At 36.3% G+C, this 27765-nt stretch overlaps 2 protein-coding genes across 2 annotated transcripts; one reads left to right on the top strand and one right to left on the bottom strand.

The window, feature by feature from the left end:
- Nucleotides 1–272: 272 nt before the first annotated feature.
- Nucleotides 273–3463, bottom strand: LOC107755773 (glycoprotein endo-alpha-1,2-mannosidase-like). Its single transcript, XM_016572668.1, has 5 exons — nt 3392–3463; nt 2197–2814; nt 2005–2114; nt 1847–1923; nt 273–1122 (listed from the first exon to the last, which is right to left on the bottom strand). The coding sequence occupies exons 2-5, from the start codon at nt 2696–2698 to the stop codon at nt 486–488; spliced, it is 1326 nt and encodes a 441-aa protein (XP_016428154.1). The 5' UTR covers nt 2699–2814; nt 3392–3463; the 3' UTR covers nt 273–485.
- Nucleotides 3464–4702: 1239 nt separating this feature from the next.
- On the top strand, nt 4703–27759 carry bach2a (BTB and CNC homology 1, basic leucine zipper transcription factor 2a). Its single transcript, XM_016572702.1, has 5 exons — nt 4703–4893; nt 17853–18109; nt 21627–23099; nt 26779–26985; nt 27089–27759. Exons 2-5 carry the CDS (start codon nt 17867–17869, stop codon nt 27539–27541), a joined length of 2376 nt encoding a protein of 791 aa, XP_016428188.1. The 5' UTR covers nt 4703–4893; nt 17853–17866; the 3' UTR covers nt 27542–27759.
- Nucleotides 27760–27765: the final 6 nt, after the last annotated feature.

Raw genomic sequence — 27765 nt, 5'->3', positions numbered from 1 at the left:
TGTGGAACATTTAAAGAATGTTATTGTGTTGTTCTGAGAAAGACAGTTTATGAATATCATATGTGAATCTTGAAATAATTTTTTATCAAACTGTAGTTTAAGATGCATATTTGCAAAAAATATATATATTTTTTTAAATCAATCTAAATTTTAAGCTAAACAATATTTGTAATTATTTGTGAAATTTACTAGCAATTTCTGAGTAAGATTGTTTCTACATATTTTTTTTCAGTGTAGTTAAAACACCTAGTATAAAGTAAAGTTGTTTTATTTACAGCTTCAAGGCAGAATATTTCTGATTGCAGTTTAGCATTAATATTTGAAGAGTTTAATCAGTGAAGTTGTCATATACAGTGGTAAAAGGCATGTAAGTAAAACAAACTGCACACAACTCAAACAGAAATAAAACAATTCATGGCCCTTGTAAGCACTACTTAGGGCAGTATTGCTTTTTCAGGATTAACAATAAAGTAATTAACTTTTCTTTACTCCAGCCATTTCTTCTGCTCCTCACTGAATTTTCTAGCCCATTTTTGCGTCATCTCTAAATAAACTGTAGGTTTATGAGGAAGGTAGTCAAGATACACAGTTTTACCCCATGTCTTTGGGATGGCCTCTTCGATTTGGGTTCCTTCATGCCATTCATTGAATGAAGTTATAGAGATGATCTGTGGCCTTGCCTCCACAGCCGCATTAAAAGAGGTCTCGTAATACTTGCCATTAATGCGGTTCCTTGTATTCTGGGAGTTCCAGGGTCTAATGCTAGTGTCGATATAACCTGGCCCTACACTTGGAACAAATACCAAGTCATTGTAGTCACAGAAGGTTTTAATGGATCTCCAGTTGTGATGTGAGGAGCCATAAGTAAAGCCGTTGGTCGCAAAATACGTGTAGAGTCCATCAAATCCAGCAGTCTGTATGTCCTTCTTATGCCTTTCTTCCACAAGAAGAGCAATGAAGATGCCATCATACGGTGTGTTCCTAATTGTCGATATACCATTTGGCTTTAGAAGTTGTGCCCAAACATCTGGAGTTTGCAAGTAGGAGTCATATACATAATACAGTGGAAGAAATTTGCCATTGCTTGTTTTGTATCTATAAAAAGCAGGATGGTTTCCATATCTGTAAAATACAATGTACAATAAGTGCTATTAAACACATATCTGTGGATTGATTTTATTTATTTATTATTCCATTGAACTAGAGAACAATTAGAGTGAATGGGTGCCGTCAGAATGAGAGTTCAAACAGCTGATAAAAACATCACAATAATCCACAAGTAATCTACATGACTCCAGTCCATCAATTAACGTCCTGTGATGCGGATTCATGTTTGTAATAAACAAACATTATTATTTGTAAGAAATTACGTTTTTAACATCAACTCATTGCTTCTGGCTAAAATACGAGTCCTCTATCCATAATATTGTTTCTCCAGTGAATAGTTGATGTTAAAAATGTCATTTCTTATAAATAATAATGTTTGTTTATTACAAACATGAATCTTTCCGCATCACAGGACGTTAATTGATGTACTGGAGTCGTGTGGATTACTTGTGGATTATTGTGATGTTTTTATTAGCTGTTTAAACTCTCATTCTGACGGCACCCATCCACTGGTGAGCATTTGATGTAATGCTAAACCTGTTCTTATGAAGAAACAAATGCATCCACATTTTGGATGGTCTGAGGTTAAATACATTGTCAGCAAATTTTCATTTTTGTATGAAATATTCCTTTAATATTAACCTACATTTAGTAAATAGTAAATCTCCATCACCTGCTTTCAGATGGAGCGGTTTGTAAGTATGAATGGCTAGAGATTAATGAAATGCATCAAACATACCTCTCCACAATATATTTTATATTTTCACGCATATTTGCATCATCTCGTCCTTTGTATGGTTCAATATGAAAAACAACCTGTCAGAGACAATAAAAAAAATGCATGAGACACAAAGGCAAAGACTATGAATTTCAAACCTCCATCTATATCTATACCACCTTCAACTGATATTTGTCAGCTGCATCCAGAACCAAAGGCAGCAAATTATCAATTTCTTCACCATTGTCGTCATTCATACTATGTGGATACCACGAAACAGCTAGAACACCTGAAACAGGCAAAAAATATTCAGTAGATAGAGAAACTATTGTAAATAAAAATAATGTATATGTTTCAAAGAGGCTTCTTACCAACCGCAGCTGTTCTCAGCTGTCGCATGTGTTCCTCTAAAACCAATGGATCTCTGGAGCTGTATGGACCTAGTGCAGGGTAGAAATTGGCCCCAATGTCTTCAGGAGGCTGGTGTCGTCCTGATGGATAACCTGAGGCCACTTTGGGGTCCCAGTGTGGTAAGAGTGAATGATCCCAGTGAAAATATTTTCCATTAAACTGCGGGTTCCCATACCACACATAGTAGAAGGCGTGCACATTGTAATTTGGCTCAGGAAAATCTTGCATTTTGTTCTCCATTCTATCAGCTTTCTCTGCTGGTATCATCTGCGCAGGTTTAGCGGATACAACAACGTTGTTATCTTGTTCCATTTGTCTTGAGGGTGGAATAAGTCTTAATGCAAACTGACTGCCAAAATGATTATCCTCAGGGCTCAGAGACTTTAGGATGACTGTTATAATAAACACAGCCAAGGCTAAAGCAATAAGTGCACAACATGATTTCCGCCTAAACCGTGCCATTACTCTGGAGGTTGGTTAAAGTCCATTCCCCCGAAGATGTTCAGTCAATGGTGGAACAAAATGTTAATTGAAACCCTCAAGGTTCATTCTTCATCTTCAAGCTTCTACTAGAATAGCTGTAAAAAATAATAATAATAATAATAAATAGCTCACTTAAACAAATAGATACATTTTTAGAGAGCTTTTTATATATTACTAGTATTTGTTTATATAAATAAAAAATAAATAAACGTATAAATAAAACTCACAGTCTGTAAAAAGACAGTAGGTCATATAAAGACACGTACATTTAGTTGCACAACTTTATACTAAGCATTAACTTTCAGGCTATGCTGCTTTTTACACTAAGTACAAATGCAGTAAGATAAAAGGTCAATCTTAATTGTTTGTTATTGCTTTTTTTTAAATGGCTAGAATCTATTTCAACATTCAACATAGCATTTAAATAGTTATTAAATGGAACCTATTAAAATAATCAACACATTATCCATAAAAAAATCAATAAATTGTTGTTACAAATGATTCACATTTTTAGAGCTAAAACAACAACCATTGAACACTTATCACAAAATCTCATGGAAAAGAGGTACATGGTACAGTTATTTAACTCTGACATGTGTAACTGAGACTGAAATTAAACATTCACATCACTGTATAATTATTGCATTTAAAAAAAAATATGCAGCGTCATACCTCTGTTGACAGACATCAAGTGATACATCTTTTGAATGAAAACAGAATATATCTGACACTTTAATCTAACGCCGGAAGTATTTGTGACCAGAATTTTCTTCTGTCTTGTTTATTCGGCAATTGTAGATATGAGCGAGTTTTACTGCGATCTACTGGACGGGAGGCAAATTTACAAATCCTACTATGAAGAAGGCTGAACTCATGAATAATAATAAGGTAGCGTTTACGCTCCTCGGCGAACGGCCAATCACGAATCCTGATGAATATTCATGAGCCAGGCATTCTCCATAGTAGCGTTCGTAACTTCGTAGATCGAAGAGCTGTGAAAACCAACCCTCCCTGACAGCTGTCAGACGGCGGTTGATAGTAATCCATCGCCTCTTTCATTCATTGTCTGTTACAGTTTGCATCAGCTAAGTTCAATTTTCATTTCCTTTCACGTTTTCCTTGAGAGCCAAATAAATAAGCGCGATATAAGTTCAATTGCGGCTTACATGTATTGTCACATACAGAATAGTATGGTACAGAAAATGCCTACAGCAATATATCGTTGTAGTTTTACCCCTACACACAAGATTTTTCGTGTTTGTCATTTTTATTAATTAAAATTAGCCTAATTTGAGGTTTGACATTTTCAATAGTCGCATTTTCATTCGCAGCCATGAGGTGGCACTGTTTGCATTAAAATGAACTGGTTGGGAGGGAAGAGCCTGGAAGACTACAAGGCTACACGTTGTGTTTATGCAGTTTTCTGAATGCATGCTTGAAAATGTATATGTTCATATTGAGCATATACATAAGGACAGCCTTTCTCGTGAATTTCCACAAGATGGCATCAATAACATGAAATAAAATAATATTTGGCTAATAAGTCAAATTAAAATGATGGAGTTTGGGGTCTGTACACCTCAAAAATAAAAGGAACAATAAATTCTAGGCAATCCCACTTTTAAATCTAGCTTATTGGAAGCAGTTTAGACTATATATATATATATATATACATATATATATATACATACACTCCTCTGTCAACACTGAGCTGCTTTAGAACTGACAATCAATCCCTGGTGTTTGAAATGACTTCAGTGACTCAAACAAAGCTGGAAAGCAATCATTTCTAAAGTGCACCATGCACACACTGTGACAGGTTGCACTGATGCTTTGTGAGGACGGATGCAGAGCTGAGGCATTTTTCGCATCTTAAGGTCTCCATTTTCTGCGATAAAGAGGACTTTGATGTCAGTGCCTTTGAGAATCTGTCAGTTATTTTGCAATTTAGAGGAGGCGCGTGCTGGAAATGCCACAATCAGCAAAGAGCAAAGCAAAAGCACGCGGTCTCGAATGTAACTCAACATAGACCGGAGACTGAACACACCGTTCCTCCGGCTTCAGAGAAAACAATAACCCTGCACGCTCCTCCAGCTGCTAGCGAAACGCGAAGAAAGAGACCATGTGAAGGCGTCTTGCAGAACATCTTCGTGCGGGAACGAGTGAAAGTTTAGGTGAGTGACCAAGCCGCCTGGGGTGCCGCTCGTTACAGTTTATGTGTGCTTTGGTTTGAGCGTCTTGTTGTTTGTGTAAGTTGTTTGTGGTCTATGCCTCGCGTAGAAGAGGCAATGTCTCAGCTCAGACAGAACGCTTATGTCAACGTTTTTGGATGTCAGTGCAGCTCCTCTGACTGACTGTACATTTTTAGGTCTGCAGGTTAGTGCTGCATTTAGTCTCTGGTACTGTAGATGACAGGTACAATTATGGGTTGGACCGGATGCATTCTGACTGAGACGATGGGAAACAGGGATTCAGCAAGACCATGTTTAATACCTTTGTGTGTAATATTTTGTGTTTTCATCCCTCTCAAACATCTATTTATCTATCTTCTAATTACCAAAGGCAAAATGAAAAAAAAAAAAATCATCCCAGGGTTATAGTTAACTAAAAACAAACACACAAAAAGATTTACTTGAAATAAAGTGGACATTAACTAAAGTAAAATATAAATATATAAAATAAAAAAAATCACTTAACTACCAAGGCCATACCTCTCATTTCCATATTTTTAGCTTGATGTCCTAACATAAATAAAATAATTATAAAAACAATTAATTGTTTTGAATACAACACACACACACACATATATATATATATATATATATCAAAAATACAGTTACTCAAATGTTAACAAAAATAAAATTAAATATTTTTGAAAATGTAATATATTAATAAAAACTATAATAGTATATATCTAGCTATCATCTTAGACAATACAGTATATATAAATTCATAGAAACCAGTTTGAAAATTTAAGTCAATAACAATTCAATCAAATTTTTCTCAGTGTTGGTGTTACTCCGTTTTGACTTTGTGGGAGTTTTGACCGAGCACTTGCCTAATAAGCTGTATTTAAAAGTGGGCTAATGCTGATGTTAATAAACCATGAATTATCTAGAAATGCTCAGGTCTTTAAATAGAGGTGTGATGACTTTGGAGGAAGTAAAGCTGGCAAAGATCAACTGATAACCAAGCCTTTGGTACAATGAAAACATAAATCAAGAAATAATAGACTTGATTGTTCCTAAACGTTTCTTATATTAGGAATTTGTTTCAAAGTAGGGATGTTGAAACATAATTTTAAAAAAAAAGTAGAGGAATTGCAGCACTATGTTGTAATGAAAGAAGAAGTGTGAGAGGGCATTGGTTGGTGGCTTTGTGAATCTTTACAGTCACGCTGCCAAGTTTAGCTTGTGTTTGTTGCTTTCTTATTACTATATTTTGAATTGGACCAGTTTAAAAACACTTATCCTACAAAATCTCTTCTGAAATATCATCGTTTATCCTATCTCTTTTATAACTTATGAAACCAGTTGCCTTGCACCACAGACCCAGATTTGATGTGTTTTAGATTAAGCAGGGAAGGTAAAGATATGGTTAATGGGTGGATGAGGTGTTTGTGGTTTACATCCTGTGAGATGAGATGTTCACAGGTCTTTGTGGTGCAGCATATAGAGTAGCTAATTTCCTGTGCTCATTGTAGAAATATTCAGATTGACTATGGATAGAAAATCCACATTTACCTTTTAACTTAAATTAGCTCATTCTTTAACACTTTTGAACATCTTACATGCATCTTTATTTAGAGCTGTGACCTTAGTGTGGTAATATCGTGAGAAATCATGGTCTGAATGTGATAATGAGGTTCAACTGCACTGCAGTAACGATTACAGATGTTCAGTGCTCTCAGGATCTTTCTAACCGTAAAAGATTTGTCTTGAGACTTGAGTATGCTTTAGTGTTCGTATCTCTAAAAAGTGTTTAGCATGTCAAATCAATGGCCCGTGACTAATCAATGCTTCGTCTTCACTATGGACTGTGCAGAAACATCTCCTTAGTCATGTAACAGTGGTTTGTTCTTCTGATGAAAGCACCTGTTTTGTCAGCAGTTGTGGTTATGTCGCTTATCGCTGGTTGAGAAACAGATGTTTGTCTTCTGCTTGTGTTTGCAACACAACAGATGTTTCTTCATTGGCTGAAAACTGCTTCTGTGATACAGTTGTTTGATAAAGCAAACTGAATTGGTTCTGTCATGAAGTGCTTGAGTCACAATATGTGTGACCTTAATGTTCAGCAGTGGAAGCTGAATTATTTGTCAATGTAAGAGCTGCACTAAACGTATATCAACAGCAGCATATTTTAGAAACCAAATTAGTGCTTTGACCTGCTTTACAATGTCTAAGGTATTCTCAGTGTTTTTTTAGTGTACAGTTGCTAGATTTGGTTACTGGCCCAATTCAAAAACACTTCCTTCAGTGTGGTTGGGACATTTTAGCGCATTTTTTCAATTGCTTTGAGAAGAAATAGCAACTTTTTTCTGTCATAATTTGAGCTATAATTCATGTCTGTAGCATAATGTTCACATTTATGCAAACCTCTAACCCATAGTATGCGCATTGATAACAGTGTTGCTTGCTGCAAACACTAATAAGCCCAAACACTGCAATAGCGTATGTGCATGTCAATTTTATTCAATCTCTGCACCATCAAATCACTGACTGATGTGTTCAGAGTTTTGTTTTTGCTCATTTAGTTTCAGTTTGGCTGACTGCGGGTATGATTTTTTACCACAATATTGCAAAGGCATTTCGATACCCCCTCTGTACCCAAACATATTGTGATTAAAACTAATAATGAAGTGCCAGGTCATGATATGATAGTACATATGCCTCTAATGCCCACAGATGGGCCAAAGGGTGAGAGAAACGGAGCTGGAATGCACTTGGCCACAGCTGTCATTTATTAACTATGTGGACTTGATGAACCCGTTGAGTACTGGTTCACTTCCTGTTGGACAGCTAGAGTAGAGTTAGTCTGAGACATTGACACAATCCAAGAGAATACAAACACAGCTAATGGGGCCATTAAAAGATTTCATTTTTTATTTAAATTACACAGGACTGTCTGATAAGGATTATATATATATATATAATGGTATAGTGGAGTGGAGTTTATAAATATTCATATATATTCATTAATGTATTTATATAGTATGAGTTACATTTTAGTAGTGCAGGATGAAGCTGCTAGAATCACGTTTCAAGACTGTGCATTTTTGCATATTTGACAATAAAAATTCCCAAGACGCTTCTATATCTTACCATGCATTTTATGAAATTATGCATATCTCAGCCATTGCAGCTTCAGTCTGCAAACCCAAATGTATAGCCTCAAGATGCATTCACGCTGAAGTAGCTTGCACAAATCTCCAGTCTCTATTATTTCTTTGAATATAAGTGTCATGATGCTTACTGCTGCGGTTTTTGTATTTTACCGGAATCTTCTGCTTTGACGGACAGATGAAAGAGGAGCTGTGACTCTTATCCTCTGTTTGAAGTAGGTCATCAGCTGACTTGGGTAAAAGTAACCCAGCTGAATATGAATGCAGGAAACCAGCTGCGTAGTAAGCAGTAAATGCGTAGGGGTTTCAGTATGACATTTGGGTTACATTTAACCCTGATAAACTCTTTGGTCGCGCTCTCTATGACACATGAGGTTCATGCCGTTATTTCTAGTTTTCGTAGTAGTTCAGTTAAGGTACAAGATACAGTAGTGTGAATGTAGTCACAGCTAAAGGACATTGTTAAAGGAATAGTTCACCCAAAAATGAATGTTTGTTGAAAATGTACTCACCCTCAGGCCAACCAAGATGTCGATGAGTTTGTTTCTTCATCAGAACAGATTTGGAGAAATTTAGCATCACATCACTTGCATCCTCTGCAGTGAATGGGTGCCGTCAGAATGAGAGCCCAAACAGCTGATAATACAGAAATAATCCACATGACTCCAGTTCATCAATTAAAGTCTTGTGAAGTTAAAACCTGCGTCTTTGTAATAAACTATTCTATCATTAAGGCATTTTAACTTTAAACTAGTGTAGCATTTGGAACAATCAGACACACCATTTTTCATGAGATTTAACAAATCAATTATTCATTAGATTAACAAATAGTCACAGACCCCTCACCCAATAAACATACTGGGTGCCAGGATGTCTGTGAACTACAGCAGGCCCCTGGTTACCATGGCAACCAGGACCCCTCAGCCAGATCAGATATACTTTTACGACCTAAAAGGATGTAGAGATAATCTTCCTCCTACTAAGTTCTCTCTAAATGCCCATAAAATGGACTCTTCTCTAATTAATTCATAGGAAAACCTTTCTTTGAATGAACACACATATACTTCAGGTCATTGTGTATGTTGTTACTGTTCTTGTATATTGTCTTATGTATTGTATACTGTTTTATGCATGCTTATGATAGGACCACTCGTTCATGTAATCTTACCTATATGTAATCTTACCATGTTTAGTATCTATGAATTTGTCTTCTGATGATCTAAACTAGGGCTGCACGATAAATCGCATGTGATATTTAACGCGCATCTTGTCAGAAAAGCCGGTTCTGTAATCAGCGGTCAATCTCCATCTAGTGTTGTCACGGTACCAAAATTTCAGTATTCGGTACCAGTACCATTGAAAATCCACGGTTCTCGGTACCAATAATCATAATTAACTGTAATTATTTATATACATTTCCCTTTTGAGCTAATGTGCTACACTAGGGCTGTCAGTTTAACATGTTAACGTAATTAATTAGTTATGAAAAATAGTGCGGTTAAAATATTTTAATGCAGTTAACGCACTGGCCCTGCCCCCAGACCTGTACGTCATCTTATATTTCATACAGTTGACTGCTGACAAATATGATGCAGGGCAACAACTTGATCTCTATAAATGCAGTTATGCCCTGAAATTCAAGATATTTGGGCAAAAAAATGCCCCTGTATGAGTTTTTGTCTCATATTTATATCACATAAGCGATATCACACGAGCAGCAAGAGCAGTATCACACGAGTGCTGTATTTGTCACGAATAGCACGAGTGCAAATGTGATTTTACACAACAGTTCAATAAATAAGTTGTTAATATTGTGTAATATTTTAAACACTGTTGTGTGTTTTTGCTCTATTTTGTCAACGAAAATATTATCTATAAAGCCATAGGCCCACAGCAGAACTGTTGTGCATCTGTGAGCAACACAACTGTGTTTAGTTTCTGAATGAATCTGCGTTTTAAACGAATCGAGAGAACCAATGATTCAAAGGCCCATTCATAAGAGAGAGCCGTTTACTGAATTCCTGAATGAATTAGCCGTTTGAACGAATCAAATGAAGACATTTGTTGCCACCTGCTGGTAGTTTTAGTTTCTGTTTTAGAGCAGGCCTATCATTCCATTTATTAAAGAAAATATTAATAAATAAACATTAAAGGAATAGTTCACAATAAATAAATAGTGTCATCATTTACTCACCCTCTTGTCATTTCACCCTGAATGACTTACTTACTTTTGCGCAACATAAAAGATGGTATTTTGAAGACTGTTGTTAACAAAGTTGCTTTAGTTACTAGTGACTTTCATTGCATGAACAAAAATACATTCGATGTTTCTCAAATTATCTTCTTTTAAGTTCCATAGTTTATGTAGGCCGTTGTAGCCTTAACGTTTATGTGTAATACATTTTAAATAAAATATTTATTTCTAAAGCTACTGTTTGTAATGTCAATTTGATACTTTCTCATTTAAAGCAGCACTCTGTAACTTTTGGCGCTCTAGCGGTTAATAAACAGAACTGCACACATCCCGCGGAAGAACATTCCAACCGGAGCTACTTCTCTAAGTTTATTTATTCTCTAATGTCTATGGCGATTCCGCAGCGGTGACGACCCGACCAGGCTACAATAGTCCAAATATAAGTACTTATTATTATAAGTGTACCATAGTGGTTCGGAATAAGACAAAAACGCGGTTTGGAAGATGAATTCATGATGTACTCGCTCATTATATACATTTTGCAAATTTTGAACACAGAAAAAGTTACATAGTGCTGCTTTAACACAATAATAGCTTTAATCTTTTGTGGGTATTTTCACAGGCAAATTTAGTTTGCAATTAATTAGATTAATTAATCGCCGCACCATGTAATTAATTAGATTAAACATTTTAATCGACTGACAGCCCTACTTTAAACCATTGCTTTTGGTCAAAATATCCATAATAATGCTTCCAAAAAAAGACCATGCTTTGTTGTCCTCTCACAACAAAATCCACCAACATATTTGTTTATAACTGTTTTAGACTGTTTTTGCTTGTAAACATTGCTTGGTCTGTGTATTTCTCTTTTGTATCAGACAAGATTACTTTTTCACTAGTGAAAGCAATATAATGGATAGAAGACTTGTGTGTTAGCCAGAAACAATGGTTTGTATTTGTTCATTTCTAACATGCTGCTTTTCTCTTCACAAGACATTTGATGGACTAAAGAGGTGTGGATTACTTGTGGATTTTTGTGTGTTTTTATCAGCAGTTTGAGCTCTCATTCTGACGGCACCCATTTACTGCAGAGGATCTATTGCTGAGTAAGTGATCCTAAATTTCTCCAAATATGTTGTGAAGAAGAAACAAACTCATCTACCGTACATCTTGGATAGCCTAAGCAGGGAATGCCACTGTATCGAACAATCAACAACCAGGACGGGAACTATCCTTTTCATAATGTGTAATTTGACCATGAATATCCTAGATTTCACTGAATTTTGTTACCTCTTTTGTTGCCATGTTTTGCTTTGACTAAGTTCAAGTGAGTGGTCCAGTTATACTCTCGCTGCAGACCGAGGAAACATACCTCAGGCGAGATGTGATGTCAGTGGTTCAGCTGAAATAAGAGAGGTGTAGACGACATCCTAGAAAATGGAGTGACAGGAAAGAAAGGTCATTCCCAGTGGATTGAAATACCTGTGCTTATTTTAGGAAATATCTATTTAAATGACAACAGTTCAACTTCAGGGCGGTGATTCTAAATGTCATTGTAATATTGCTTTCCGCAGTTTGAGGAGAATAATTGAATGTGTCAGGAATTGAGACTGCAACCAGGAATTTCTCATAAATCAAGGCCTTAATTAATCAAATAGTTTTGCCTAATTAGTCAAAAGAATCAGAATACATTTTTAAATTAGGACACTACCTAACATGGTTTGGGGTATCATTCTTGTAAACATTTCTACCTTGTCAAATGTCATTCATTAGTACAGAAAGAGGTCTTGCTGCCAAAATAATAGATACTTTTTAGCGTTTCTCAACAGTTTGTTGTCCTGACATGCCTTCGTTCATGTCTTAGGTTGTCTTACATGGATAAAAAGTAATAAACTGTCTTCAAATGTGTATTTATGTTCTTCGTCAAATTTGTAGAGCATGATGAAATTTTAATAAGTGTTCAAACCTTTCAGCATTCGCTTTTTTTGCATTCCTTCTTTTTGATGTTTTGCAATCGGTTTGTGAGATCACAGCAGAATGAAATCTTCAAAGCTTTTCAGAGTTTCCTAGTTGATTATGGTAATCATTTCTTCCAAGCTATTTGAGCCCACAGTACTTGTGTGATATTCATTTGAAATTCATGATATTTTACTGTAGGGAGAAAATCAGGTGCAGCCTGCTGGCTGAACCATCAGTCACCCTCAGACGGTTACTGCCTCCCATGCTGGCCTCAATTACCATCTGCTTAGAAAGGATGTCCAGGCCTTGGTCATGCTGACATCCCATCTACACTACACGCAAGCGACATGACGTGACAAAACTAGCATGCTCCAGTTTTAATCAAGCAAGCTGTATAGACCGCAACAGTATAAAGTCAAACTGCAATGCGTAGGCAGCTTCGTTGATTATATCAGGAGTGCTCTAGTTTTGTTGTGTTGTCAGGCATTACTCAAGTGCAGATAAGTTCTAAAAGGCAATGAGAAAAAAAGTTCAGCTGTTTAATCTCTTCACTTCAGAAACTCTTCTATGCTGATGGCAAAAAATGGAGGCAACAGTGTCAATATTGCAATGTATTTAATGTCGTTTTATGTATTTTGCTAGGCCGTATCAGAATATTTTGGCAGTGTCTCACAATTTGTGAGTATGGGATTATAAGACAAGATATTTAATAGTGTCTTCAATTTAAACTGCAATAGCAAAGCAAATTAATTTAATTGCATTAAATCTGCATAAACTATCCCCTTCAATAAAATGCTTTAGTTATTAATTTTGCATCATCGGATTCCTTATGACAGTTTTCTTGTCATACAATATTTTTAAAAACGGTTTAGGGCAAGTAAGATTTAAATTTTTGAGAGAAATTATTACTTTCATTCAGCAAAATAATACTTTTTTAGCATTAAATGGATCAAAGGCAAAATTATGGTATAGACATTTGTAATGCCACAAAATATTTTTTATGTCAAAATGCTGTTCTTTTCTATTAATCCTAAAAAACACTTATCACAATTTCCACAAAAATATTAAACTGATTTTAACATTGATAACCATAAGAAATGTTTCTTGAGCAACAAATCAGCATATTAAAATGATTTATGAAGGATCATGTGACACTGAAGACTGAAAATTCAGCTTTGCGTCACAGGAATAAAAACATTTTAAAATATATTCAAATAGAAAACAATTATTTTGTATTGTAATAATAATACTGTTGTTTTTACTGTTGATCAAATAAATGCAGCTTTGGTGAGCAAAAGACTTCTTTTTTTTTTTTATGAAAACATTTGCAAAAACATTTAATCTCAAAGTTAATCTAATGTACCTATGAACACCCCTTATTTATGGCAAATTAAAGGTAATGCACAGTCTCTTGTGAATTTAGTTTAAAATATCCATGATCTATGTTTTTAATGCCTCACCATCTGCTGATTGTGTTATGTACTGCTTGTACTGAAGTATGTTTATCCAGCTCACTGTGAGCTTCTGTGTATATTTATAGCTTGCTTGCAGTGTTTTTGTGTCACGGTTGCCTCTGCCCATATTAAAGACAGTTATGAGTCACTTCTCACTTCAGTCTCTGGGAAACCATGATTCATTCAAGCTCTGTTTCAGCAACCAGTGCCCAAAATACTCTGGCATGGAGTCACCCCCTATCTTTACATAGAAAGCCTGCTTAGGAATGCCCTGATTGACTTGAGGAGTGATAATTCATCTGTTTAGCTAACACCTGATTGCCTTTAAATAAACAACACTAATTTGTAGAACTGTAATTCATATGAATAACTAAGTGAACTGGCACAATTTACATTGGCATTTTGTGTCCAACAGATGTGAATGCAATCGTGAATGCATTGTGGGACATTTCCCACGGAGTACCAAAAAATAGCTTGCATTTTTCAAAGGGATCCATTCTTTCAAACACCATTTGTTCACATCCTTTATACAGGCTTGTGAATATGACAGTGACCCTCTGAAAGAGAGACAGCTAACCTTATTTTGAGCACAATAGTTCATTGTCGAAACTAATGATGTCATTGTCGAGTTTCCTGCTGGAAAATCCCCCCAAGATGAGCTCTTATCTAAGGTGTGTTGTGTCATTCTGTTTGGTTGTGTGTGGCTTTCTCTCCTGACCTGCAGGCTGAAAGCATCAGGCAGCACTGGATCATCGCTCCAGCAGCCTGCCACGTCCTGCAACACAAACCATGAGCTCATGGAATCTGCAGATCGGTTAGCGGTCGGTTAGCCTATATATTTTACGAGAATATGCTCATCAACTGTTCTCACAACCAGAGCATCAGACAGGCATAGAGTTCATGTGTAGGTCAATGACAGTTATAGTGGTGTGGTATAGTGGTTAACAAAAATGTTTTAATTCTTTCTTTCTTCAAATGTAATTTTTAATTTAATTTAGGTTTGGTAGACTATCTATCTATAAAAGTTTCTAAAAAACCTAAAAACATTTCATCTTATTATTTAAGTTGTTGACTAATAGTCTCTCCTTATTAGCATGTTAAACCATCTCACTTAAGTTTCTTTTAAAATACAGCATACTATTATTCTCAGAAAGCTCTTCAGTGGTTGGAACTGAAAGAAGAGCTGCTGTAATCAGGTCAGTATGAAATTAGGCCAGGCTTCTCTTGGTGGTCATAACGGCCATATTACCCCCTGAAGTAGGAGGCCTTGAATTATATGTACTTTTTAATTAATGTCTTGGTGATTCTGTTAAAAATGGGGTCACCGCATTTGTGCTGTTTAATCAATTATTTAATGTGTGTCCATGTGGGATCTAATGGACTTCTTTTCTTGAAATTTTTGTTGAGTTTAAATGAGTTTAAACAAACTTTTATGGGATAGTTAACCCAAAGTTTTTTTTTTTTCTTCTGTTGAACATTAAAGAAAATATTCGAAGAATGTGGGTAACCAAACAGTTTCTGGTCCCCATTGACTTCATAGCTTTTTTTTTCCATACTATGGAAGTCAGTGGGGACCAGTAACTATTTAGTTAGCAACATTATTCAAAATATCTTCTTTAATATTCAACAGAATAAAGAAATTCATACAGGTTTTGAACAGCTTGGTGGTGTATAAATGATAACAGAATTTAAAATGTTGTATAAAAAAATATTTTTTAAATAAAGAATATTTCATTTTTCGTTTTCACTCACATTTTCTTTAGAAAATGTAAAATTGAAAAAAAAAACTGTGCTGAAAATAAATGTATAATGTCTGTTTATGCTAAATTAAGCTTAATTATCCTGAATTATACATTGTATATACACTATGTTCAATGTAATTTATCTAATTACAGTTTGTTACTAGAGTGTGTACATGCTTATTGCAATCTCTTTTCCATCAAAGGAATTATTACTCCTCCATATAAAGCCATATTGGTGTTGGCAATGGATTTAGGTCGGGGAATTAGGGACTTCATAAATTAGCGAGACTGCAGGGTTGGTCAGCATCGTGGACATTTTAACAAATGCTTTCTAATTATATTTCCATTCAGTCTTGGAGGAGCAGAAACAGAATAGGCTAGTTCTGTAGTAGCTTTGTTTCCACAGCGACCGAACAGTTTAGCCTAGTTTTGCACTTGAATGAGTTTTCAGTGGATCACTTTTCTCAGAGTAATGTGTCTTTTGATAACCCAGTTCATTGTACTGCATGTGCAACACTCAAAATACACGATACTTTAAACGCCATTGTAATGATGCTCATCTGCATTATGGTCTTGGTTGTCTGACATAGTCATGCATCAGTGTTGATGATGAAACATGCTGTAATTCCCTCTGTTTATTTGCATGGTATTTTTCCTTTTGAGAGCAGCATCTCTGAATGAATTGACATGCTGGTGATATCTCATTAGTGTGGGTAGAGCAAGCGAGTGACAGCTGCTATAAGACATTTCTCTGTCAGTGTGAGTGGCTCTGTATGTGCTTTATTGGGAGATGTGTTAATGATTCACGAGCTGATGCTGAGATTACCAAAGCCAAGATGCTGAAATGCCGTGTGTTAGAGTGAGCAATTGCTATTCAACAGCTCATCTTCACTAGACTGGTTCAAAATAATTGGAATATCCCCCTTACTAGTTCCTCCTTTCAGCTTTTCACTGCCTCTAGGAATGAACATAGTGTGATAATAGAGCAGAAAACACATCTTGTGTTGTAGAAGTATATGTAAGCGATTATGCACGGTCAACTGATCATTATCGCAAAATAAATCTGGATCAGGTCTTCTGTCATCCTCGAGGAGTTTATTATCAAGTCATGACTGGCTGACTGTAAATATTCCCACTTATCAAATACATATGGACATTGGTGTTATTGCATTATCTTACTTGTTGATTAACTTCCACTTATAGTCTTATGTGTATTATATCTTGTTTACCTTTTCATTTTCTTGCTTTAACTGAGATTCTAACTATCATCAAAAGGTTTATGCTCAACGTATTATCATCATTAATACTGAAAATTATATTCAGTAATATATACACTACAGTTATTGTATTCTTATTTGTTTGTTAATTTACGCTTAGAAAAAAATAGTCCATCCAAATATCACAATTTAAATATTATTTTTATAATTTGCATATTCTATGGATTATTTTTAAATATTTCGATAATTTATATATTAAGATATTTAGCTAATACAACATTCTTCCTTTGTTTAGATGTTTTGTCTCGTTTATTATTAAAAAAAAATTTTGCTTCTGAAATTTTTTGGTTTCTGACCATCATCAAATGGTATAATCATTAATACTGAAAATTATATTCAGTATCATATAGAAAAATTCTGTATACACTACTATTAAATGTTTTTTGTAAGAAATACACTTTCAGCATAGATGCATTAAATTGATCAAAAGTGACGCTAAAGACTTTTACATTATTACTTAATTTCTATATTTCATAATTTCCCATAAATCTGTTTCCCTTAATTATGTCTGGATCAGTTTTTTATGCATTGGGAATGTTATTATCATCTTGAAAATGGGAACGGCAGGAATAGTGCAACAGAGGCTACCACTATTGCAACCTGGTCTTGCAAAATAGGCTCATATTCTTTTGCCATTATATGGCCATGCAGAGCCATCATTAGACCTTCAGATGGCTACCCATACTATTATAGACTCACATTTTTTACAGTTGGCAACACATTTTTTGCCTTTTTTATGTAGCAAGCAACTGCCCTGTAAAGTAATCATCTGTCGGTATATGAGCTTCAGTGTGCTTATTTGACATATTATTTATTTTTGAGACCATTACCCATAATAGTATAATAATAATTTGCTGTTTATGTGCGACTACAGCCTCTTGGAAGCTCTACTAGTGTCGCTTCGAAAATTCACATATCAAAGTCCTAATTTTCAGCCCACTTTTGAAGCTGACACATGCTGCTAATTGGCCATCGGCTCAATTTGAGACATCTGTGCGATTGCATCAGTAATTGTGCAGTTGTCCATTATTGGTTTTGAAGAACTGCCATTGAGATGAATAGCATATTTTTTCCCCTTTAAACTAGCTTTCCATCACACGTGCAATAAATATTTTTTGAAACCTGAATAATGTGGAGCAGTCATGTTATGTCACTTTGGTCCACAGGCTCTGAGCAAGGAATGTCTACGGAGGAGAAGCCTGAAGCTCCCATGTATGTCTATGAGTCGACAGTGCATTGTGCCAACATCCTCCTGTGCCTGAATGAACAGCGGAAGCAGGACGTCCTGTGTGATGTGACAGTGCTGGTGGAGGGGAGGGAGATCCGTGCCCACAGGGCAGTGCTGGCAGCTTGTAGCCAGTATTTCTCCCTGCTGCTCAGGGGCCAGACGGAACTTGAACCGGTCATCAACCTGCCACAGAAGGTGAGTGTTCTCATTTGGCAGGGGTACAGATTCAGCATACATTAACAGCCTGCAAGGATGCACCTGAATGACCTGCATTGAAAACCTCACAAAAATCCCAGCTGTGTCAGAAGAGGGGAGAGATATGAGATCTCTGAAATTGCATTTACTGCATATAAACACCCTTATTTTCGTTTCTTTGTTTCATTTTATTTGTCAGTTCTAGGACCATTATTTCCTTTTTAATAAGGCAATTAATCAAAAGATTTTTTGCAGATAACCGTACCAGTCTGAAAAATTAAAATACATAACAATACAGTGTTTTGAAATATGTCTGATTGCATTTAGAGTGAATGTTGTGTACAGTTCCACAGTCATGAAAAATAAAATTGAGTAAAAAAAAAAAAAAGTGTAATTTTTAAATAAAAAAAGAGTAACATCTGAAAATGTCTTGAAATTGAATGTACACTACCATTTAAAAGTTTGGTGTTTTTCAAGAAATTAATACTTTTATTCAGCAAGGAAACATTAAATTGCTCAAAAAAGACAGTTTCCCTTTCAAATAAATGCTGTTCTTTTGAACTTTCTATTTGTCAACCGTTTTTTTTTTTTTTAATATGTCCCAGTGTCCACAAAAATATTAAGCATTTATATTATAAATATTAAACTGTTTTAACATTAATCAGAAGAAGAAATGTTATAAAGATAAGATTGTTTTGAAAGAAATTATAAATTTTATTTTATTTAGCAAGGACACATTAAATTGATCAAAAGTGATGGTAAGGACATTTATAATGTTACCAAACAAATCTATTGCAAATAAATGCTGTTTTTTTTCTTTCTATTCATCAAAGGATCTGGTATATTTCCTCAAGCAGAACAACTTGATAATAAGAAATGGTTCTTGAGCACCAAATCAGCATATTAGAATGACTTCAGAAGGATCATGTGACACTGAAGACCGGAGTAATGGCTGATGAATTAAACATTTTTAATAATATTTCAATAATATTTCTGTTATGTGTAGTGGTGGGTGGTTTGACCAAAAATCTGTATCACTTTTTTTTTTTTTTAGGACTGGCATTTTTGTTTTTTGTTTTTTATCGCGGTTTTTCCCTGACTGGGCCTTTATATGAATCAGAATACATGAAACTGTTGTAGAACCACTGCATTTTAATCACAATCCAATTAAATTAAATTGGATAATAAATTCACATTTTAAAGCAAAAACAGAACGGTCTGGCTTAAGCTTTGTGAAACTATACTACATAAAACATATCTGCACGAAACAAAAACGACAGACAGGCTGAATGAGAGCTTGAGAACATACTGTCAATGTGAAACAAAAATAATTTGAGGCCGCTGGCGATCTTTGCAGATCAAACCAGTTTACAGTTTGAACCGGTATATCACCCAGCACTAGTTATGTGTTGTAATCTATTGCTGTTTTACTGTATATTTGATCAAAATATTTTCCTTTTAGGAATATTGTGTTCTAACAACAAGAAATGTGCTCCTTTGTGTACAGATAGATAGAGAAGTCCGACAGGAATGTGTCAGTGAAGAAAACATGTTCATCGTCTGCAGCTTTGAGTTGGCATAATTGCTTATGTTGTTTACCAGAAGTGTTAGCAGAGTTCCCTCTCAGAACTTCACTGTGCTTGAGGAAGTATGATTTATTCATGGCTGATTCTCTGTGTTGTAATACTTTAGGTGCTTTGCGATCTCAAAGCTCAAAGTTATATTACAATATCCCAGATATGTCAGAAGGCCCCCATTTGCCTCTGCTTATATATTAATTATCGTTCATCTTCAAAACACTTAATGTCAAATTGTATTCTGTAGTGACCGGGAAATTGGCTTCATATCTCATTCTCTCCTCAGAGCCGTGCTGAGCTGCTTCCCTCTTGCTTTATATTGTGGAGTCTCTGCTTTCTGCTTTGTGTGTGTACATGCGTCCCTGCCTGCTGCCCTCATTAGGATTGCTGGTTATAACATTAAAGGAGTCTCATATGGCGCTTGGCTTCCATAAAGACATGCTTCTGCAGGGTGCAGCTGCTGATGCCAGCTGAAAATAGATCTACAGAATGCTCAGCATTTCCCCCCCATAGCTTTTCTATTTATTAGCAGCTCTGGGAGGACTGAGTGAATGTCTGGGGGAGCTGTATTTTCAGCAGGATGACTTTCTATTTTAAAGATGATGTTCTTGATGTGGTTGCGCTGCCCCGAGCATTCATGGATACCTGCGAGAGCGATATAGTGATTGAAAGTGATGAGAAGGGTGGTTTACTTTTGTTCTTGACATTATGCAGTTCACTTCATTTTATTACTTGACGTAAAGCTTGTGAGACATTGAATAGGAAGCTCAGATACTTTGTAGCATAGATGCAGTTTTTTTATAGCATGATTTATAAAATGTGATTTGAGGATCAGCTGATTATTCTCAGTCATTTGTGGTCACGGTTTTCACAAAAATATTAACCAGAACAAATGTTTTTTGAGCGCCAAATCAACATATTAGAATGATTTCTGAAGGATCATGTGAGACTAAAGACTGGAGTAAAGGCAACTGAAAATTAAGCATTGCTATCACTGGAATGAATTGCCTTTAAAAAATATTAAAATAGCAAACATTTGATCAAATAAATGCAGCCTTGGTGAGCATAAGAGACTTCTTTCACAAAATGTTTTACTTCTTACTGACCCCAAACTTTTGAACGGTTGTGTGCATCTATATATCAGTCAATTCTGATTTAATTTCTGGGGGTTTGTTTTCCTATGTTAATTCTTTTTCTATGTTAATTCTATTTCTATATTACTTTTTTCTATTTCTATATTACTTTTTTCTATATACATATTTCTATTAATTTCTATACATTTTTACTTTTAAATGACCTTTGTCATCATCTAAATCTCACTTAATCTTTAAAAATTGTAATAATTTAATAACACTGTTAAATGTTATTGTTGGCAAATATCAAAATAAACATACTTTTTTTTCATACTGTACATTAATGTTATAACTGCATTCACTTGTTACGTTTAAAATTATTTTAGTTTTTTGTGTTCTTTTTTTTTATTCATTTAGACAAAGTTGTATATATCTTTTTTTAATTTTTTTATTTATGGGCTATTTTATGCCTTTATTTGGACAGGACAGCATAGAGTAGACAGGAAAGCATTGGGTGGAGAGAGAGGGGAGCGGGATCAGCAAAGGACCACGAAAAGGGTTTTCAAACTCGGGTCGCCGCACTAACCATGAGGCTATTGACACTGACAGTAGTATCAAATTTTATCGTCTACCATTAATAAGAAATATCAGTGCATCACTATTACCCAAGGTACAGTAGTAAAACAGCCTTTTGTAATTCTCATAAAGGAGGTAGAAAATGTATGGAAATGATGGCAGGAAACCTTGAGTAACAATATAAGTGGTTTTTGGGGAAACAAATAAAATGTAACAAAAGTGCCGCTTTAATTTGATTAAAATACCACTAATGACCCTAAAATATCAGCTTGTTTTGTTTTCTTTTTATAGATCACGGAGAAAGGCTTTACCCCACTGTTGCAGTTTGCTTACACAGCCAAGCTGCTGCTCAACAGGGACAACATCCAGGATGTCATGTGTTGTGCCGAATTCATGGGAATGCACAACCTCGAAGACTCCTGCTTCCGCTTCCTACAGGCCCAGATGAAAAGTGAGGCTGATGGCATGCAGACCAGCCAGAATCCACTATCACCTCAGACTCTAGTTCAGAACCATCATGATAATGGATTAGAGGATGCAAATGTGCAGCCAAATGACTCCAAACCACCACTGTCCGGATCAAGGCTGCACCCTGAAACTGAGCAATTAAAAGTCACCAACAACCTGCATCAATCAGACCAACCTCCAACTTTCGACCTCCCTCGTTATCCCAAATATAGAAAGTACCATCAGGTTCTTGCTAAGCACAACGCAACCACCTACTCTCACAGCAGTACCTCAAGCTTACACGGCTCCCTGCAGGATACCGTCACCAGCAGCGATGCCCAGGGCCTTGATCTTTCCAAGGTTAAAGCAGAACCAGCAAGTGGGGAAGACTGTGTGCCACTAGACTTGTCCGAGTTGGAGCAGGACGGTCTGGTCGGGGGTAAAGGGAGTGAGATGGAGATGGAAATGGAGTTTGAAGGAAGACAACTTAGTTCAACGCCCATCGAATTGCCTGTGAGCAAGCGTTCACCAGTGTGCCTGCGCTCCCTTGTTAAAAAGGAAGTCACGTCTTCGGATCATTGTCTTACCACTGATCTGCAACTCACCAGCAGAACCTCTCCCCTTCGAGAACCACAAGTTGCTCCAAATGACTTCCAAAAAGACTATCAGACCTTCGTTGGGGGACTTGGAGTGACATCCTCAAAAAAGGCTGAGAAATTAACCGATGACATGTCACTCAAGTCACTTTCCTTTGAGAGGATCTGTTCCCAAGAATTTGAACGGGAGAGTGACCGAAGAAGTGTCATCTTCTCCTCTCGAGCCCCTTACCATCTGGCGGCACCCGCACACTCTTATCCGGGTGAGAGCTGTTTGGGCCAGGAGACCCCGGATGACTTATGGGCAGGTTCCAGCCAGTCGTTCCCCTGCTCCCAAGCACTGTCCCCAACTTCTGTCTCTCAAGAGCCCGCATTGCCCTACCGCCGCCGGCCAAAGAGCAGCTGTCCGGTGCCCATTAAAATGTGTCCCCGTTCGTCTCGTGCCGAGAGCCACATCAGAACCTCCAGCTCTTGCTCTTCCTACTCCTACGCTGAGGATGGCAGTGGAGGATCTCCTTCCAGCCTGCCCCAGTTTGAGCTCTCTACCTCTCCTTGTTCCACCATGGTGCGATGCCTGGCCCTTGAACACCGGGAGCATAGCATGTCGGGGCCACCAAAGATCAAGTGCGAGAAGTCGTACGATACTAATTCCAGTGACGAATCTGGATCTTTTTCCGATGGAGATAGCGAATCCTTTCCCACCAAAGAGCACACTCAAGAGGTTGGTATATGTTTGGAAATATTAGTTGCACTAATATTTGGGATACAGAAGGTTGCACATTCTGTATCCCAAACAAATAACAAAGTTGATATTAAAATCTGCAGTGCAGCACTGCATGATTAATCAAAGTAAAGCTGAAATCGAGATATGGCTTATTGCAATAATCATATCACAAAGACTTTGTCCTAATTACATAAATATGTATGTCAGTGCTGCATGTTTCAGAGTGTAGCATGGCACTGTGTTCATTTACACGTGAGTAGCTCATGATCCAGTGTTTTCAGCAGCTTCATTCGATCGCTTAAACGTGTGTTTGGCAACCTACCACATGCCAACCATCTTCCCAGACTTGAAATGAGAAGAACTCTGTGTTTTCTCCACCTGAACATCAAAGCCCAGTGGTTTGATGATTGAAAATGAAGAGATTATGAGTCCAAAATTATTATTAGTATTGTAATTTAACAGTTGTACTGTAAAATAAAAATATATTTTTCTTCAATACTATTTTGTTTTTCAGTCAGATATTACAATAATAGTATTTCTTATTTTGTTTAATTTGTAATTTTTATTATTATTTATTATTATAGTCATATAGATATATAATCACAGCATTTTTGCCAAATTGTGCATCTCTACAGACAAGCACAGCAGCCCTGGAGCATTTAAAAAAAATGCAGACTTTATATCGCAATCACATTATTTTTTGTTCCCCCAAACAGTCCAGCCCTGTGCAATGGTTGCTTGGCGCACGTTGTCGACATTTGAGCTTTTTATAGGCACAAGTTCAAGTCCAATTCTTGATCCCATTAAAAAGCAAAATCCCCATAAATAATTATGAAAAATATTATCATTACAAAACATTCCCACATTTGATTCCTGAGCTTCTGAGATTGAGAATCAAGCTGCAGTAACTTGGCAAACGCTGAAGGGTTGCCATGGCAATAAGCTCTGAGCCGTTCTTCTTCCTAAGGTCCCAATGACATAATTGTTCCTCCTCCTGACAACACTGACACATTGCCAGTTCAAGAATCTGTGTATGATAATTTGCTGTCTCATTTAGTCGTTTGATTTTTTTGATGACCCAATTGAGTTGTTGTTGTCAGTGTACAAATGACTACAAAAAAATTTTTTTTGTGGGATTCTTAGAATGTGTTTTGAAGGCAGATCCATAAAAAGCCAGATATTTCACAGCAGCATTATGAAACGTATAGCTTTAGATTCTACAATCTGATTGGATGAGTTTCCTTCTGTTGTAAAATAGCTGATATACGCACACCTGTGACCGAAAATTAGTTCTGTGTTGATGTATCAAGTTGCTGCATTGCCTGATGACTGTAAACATTATACTTAGGCTAATGTACTGCAAAATAATTTGTTTTTTATTTGTCTTTTTTTGTTTGTTTTCTTAAAATACATAAAACAAGATAAACTTACTTGCAACACTCAATAAGATATTAAGACTTGTTTTCATCTTGTATAAACATATACCGTCTTACTGCAGTGGCAGATATTTTACAAACAGAATTTGTTTGTACTTGAAAAATTAAAACAAAAAACATCTACAAGTAGGATTATATGTACTCTTATTAAAGATGCTCTGATTCTCTGAAAACAACTTCTTAAAGTGATAGTTCACCCAAATATGAAAATTCTGTCACCCTCATAATGTTACAAACCTGTATGGATTTCTTTCTTCCAGAAATTTCTGGTCTCCATTGACTTCCATAGAATGGAAAGTTCCATAGGAGGAAAAAAAAAATACTGTAGTATTTTTAGGGAACTTCTGATACTATGGAAACTCATAGAGGTTTGGAATAACATGAGGATGAGTAAATCATGACAATTTTCATTTTTGGGTGGACTATCCCTTTAAGGACATTTATATAGTTTCAGATATTTTAGATATTAACTGGAACACAGTATATGTTTTGCAGTTTAAACTGTATTACTTCGTGGAAGAATTGTTTATGATTGTCAGTAACAATAAATGTTAACTTTATCATGATCATGTGATGATGGCAAAAAAGGAACCATGGTATTTAGATGGGACTTCTAAGAATACAATTGTACATGTCCAAAGTAATAACATGCTATTTTTTATCTGTCACAATTTTAAGAAAAAAAAATAGGTTATGGAAAAAAAGCTAAATTTGAACCCAATATAGTGTAGAAATCTCTTCAGAAACAATCTTTCTATAGCCGTATTTATTTTGCCCTTCACGCTGCCTGAGTTTAAAGCTCCCAGCTACAGGTCCCCAGACAGAAGTGGGGCAGCGGCCCCCAGGCTCCCATCTGATGATGGGCCGCTTCACCTCACTGGCTAACAGATGAGCCCTACTTCACTGTATGAGTGCCTTCTCCCAGAAACGACCTGACTTCAGAGAGAAGGAGAGGAGAAAACGTGCCTGTGCTGCTGGAAGCCTAATCTGTCATTCTAGCCTTATTACAGAGCTCTCTGTACTAGAGCGGTTAAATATAGACCTCCATTTTACACAGACTGAGCAGTGGCACAAGGTCACAGCAGAGAGAGAGAGTATTCGTCATGGTGATCACTATGACCAACTCCCTCGGCAGAGTTTTAAGTCAGGTTTCATCTTTGTCATTGCATGGAAATGAGAATAGTGACTCTATTCGCAGAATTTGTAATTGAACCATAATGTGTCCTGTGTTCATCTTCATTTGCGTGACATTTTCAGAGCTGTGCTGTGATTAGTTGAACAATATAAAGATGGTAAACTGAAGCTCTTTGCTGAAGCTTATTACAAGCATATATTACCAACCCACCTAAAATCCTTCAGCATGTGTTAAAGAACAACATTCATACCCAGTGGCTGATCTGTAAGGAAATGTAAATTTACAGTGGTTACAAATAATCATACCATATAGAATTTTATGGAATCTGTCAAGAATTCATGCATGTATTTAATCAAAAATACAGTAAAAGCAGTAATATTTAGAAACGTATTTAAAAATAACTGTTTTCTATTTTAATATCTTTTAAAATATTATTTATTCCTGTGATAGCAACGCTGAATTTTCAGCAGCCATTTCTCCAGTCTTCAGTGCCACATGATCCATAAGAAATTATCAATTTTGAAAAATTGAAATTAATATTTCTATTGATGAATTAGAAATTAATAGAAAGTTCAAACGAACAACATTTATTTATCATAAATGTCTGTACTCTCACTTTAGAGTATCCTTGCTGGATAAAAGTCATAATATTTCTTCTTAAACTGTGTAAGATTTAAAATTTTGACAGAATTACTGATCTGATACTGCATAATTTTAGCATTACATAGCATTTATGTGGAAGCTATCAAGAAAAAAAAAAATATATATATATATATATATATACACGCATATATATTACCAAAAAAATCTTAGTCTCTTAATGAAAATTAAGTTGTTTATTTATTGTTTTATATTTGATGAGTTTCCGAAGTTTAGTTTTCTAGTTTAAGCCTGAATGCAAATAAATAAAACATTTCATACAAGTTAGATGGCAGTGTCATCTAGTGGTGAAGTTCCATATTTTCTGAAGGTTGTGTGAAATTTGCAGAATATATACATACTGTAAGTATATAATTGTTGTTTGTTAATATTAACTTTCTTCCTGTATATGAAGTTACCTGCTGCAGTAAATACATCTTAACTCTAATATGCTGTAAACTTGCAGGTGAAACTGCCTTTCTCAATAGACCAGATCACAGAGCTTCCACGCAATGACTTTCAGCTGATGATAAAGATGCATACGCTGACCTCAGATCAGCTAGACTTCATCCACAACATGAGACGCCGCAGTAAAAACCGCGTCGCGGCTCAGCGCTGCAGGAAAAGAAAGCTGGACTGCATCCAGAACCTGGAGCGTGAGATTCACAAACTGGTAGGCTGCGACCAACAACCTTCGAGCGTTTGCTTGCACGCTTCACAAGAATCTAGATTTTTCTAAATCACCTTCATTATTGCATGTGTTTCTCCTCTGCTAGGTCTGTGAGAGACAGAAGCTCCTAACCGAACGCAGCCAGCTGAAGATCTGCATGGGGGAGCTGTGGGAAAACTTCTCCTTTTTGTCTCAAGAGGTCTGTAGGGAAGAACAGCGGAGTCCAGGACAGTCTCGATCTCTGTATAATCTACACCCAGACCCAGTTTCATCCGGTCCAGACCTGAGAATCTCTCCCAATCCCACCAGTATAGACGTCACTCTCACCTCACACAACAGCGTGGTGTTGTCCCCAGGCTTAAATGACTGCCAGGCCATAGTCAAACCACCACACTCACACCTTAGAGTGGACAGAGAGGCTGTCCCACCCCAAGACACTGTCACCTCTGAGAGGTCAATGGTGAAACCTTCCCAAATGGGCAGCTCAAGTGTGACGACTGATTTCTGCCAGGAAATGACCGAGAAGTGTACGACAGAAGAGCTGCCTGAGAGAAACTGAGTCCAGTAAACTGCATTCATATCTTTTATCATGACAGTTGGTTCTGTGTGTTCAAATGTTACTTTTTTTTGCCAGTGTTAAGCTTTGTTTGCCACTACTTTAGGGGGGCTGTTCTGTTGTTACGCTCATGGTGCATCACCTGATGTGTTTCTGTTTGTGTGTGCATACGGATTTGTTCTCATACATGCTGTATAGGATGCTAAAGTCATTTCGTTTTGAACATG

Source organism: Sinocyclocheilus rhinocerous, unplaced genomic scaffold, assembly GCF_001515625.1.
Source record: "Sinocyclocheilus rhinocerous isolate Xijiao unplaced genomic scaffold, SAMN03320098_v1.1 scaffold1163, whole genome shotgun sequence".
Lineage (NCBI taxonomy): Eukaryota > Metazoa > Chordata > Actinopteri > Cypriniformes > Cyprinidae > Sinocyclocheilus > Sinocyclocheilus rhinocerous.
This window is presented reverse-complemented; position numbering and strand designations above follow the sequence as displayed.

Coding starts and splice junctions, on each gene's coding strand:
- LOC107755773 (XM_016572668.1), bottom strand. CDS start 2,698: ATGGCACGGTTTAGGCGGAAATCATGTTGTGCACTTATTGCTTTAGCC. Junction 2,115..2,196: donor GCTGAGAACAGCTGCGGTTG/GTAAGAAGCCTC, acceptor TGCCTGTTTCAG/GTGTTCTAGCTGTTTCGTGG. Junction 1,123..1,846: donor ATAAAATATATTGTGGAGAG/GTATGTTTGATG, acceptor TGTATTTTACAG/ATATGGAAACCATCCTGCTT.
- bach2a (XM_016572702.1), top strand. CDS start 17,867: ATGTCTACGGAGGAGAAGCCTGAAGCTCCCATGTATGTCTATGAGTCG. Junction 18,110..21,626: donor TCATCAACCTGCCACAGAAG/GTGAGTGTTCTC, acceptor TTCTTTTTATAG/ATCACGGAGAAAGGCTTTAC. Junction 23,100..26,778: donor CCAAAGAGCACACTCAAGAG/GTTGGTATATGT, acceptor GTAAACTTGCAG/GTGAAACTGCCTTTCTCAAT.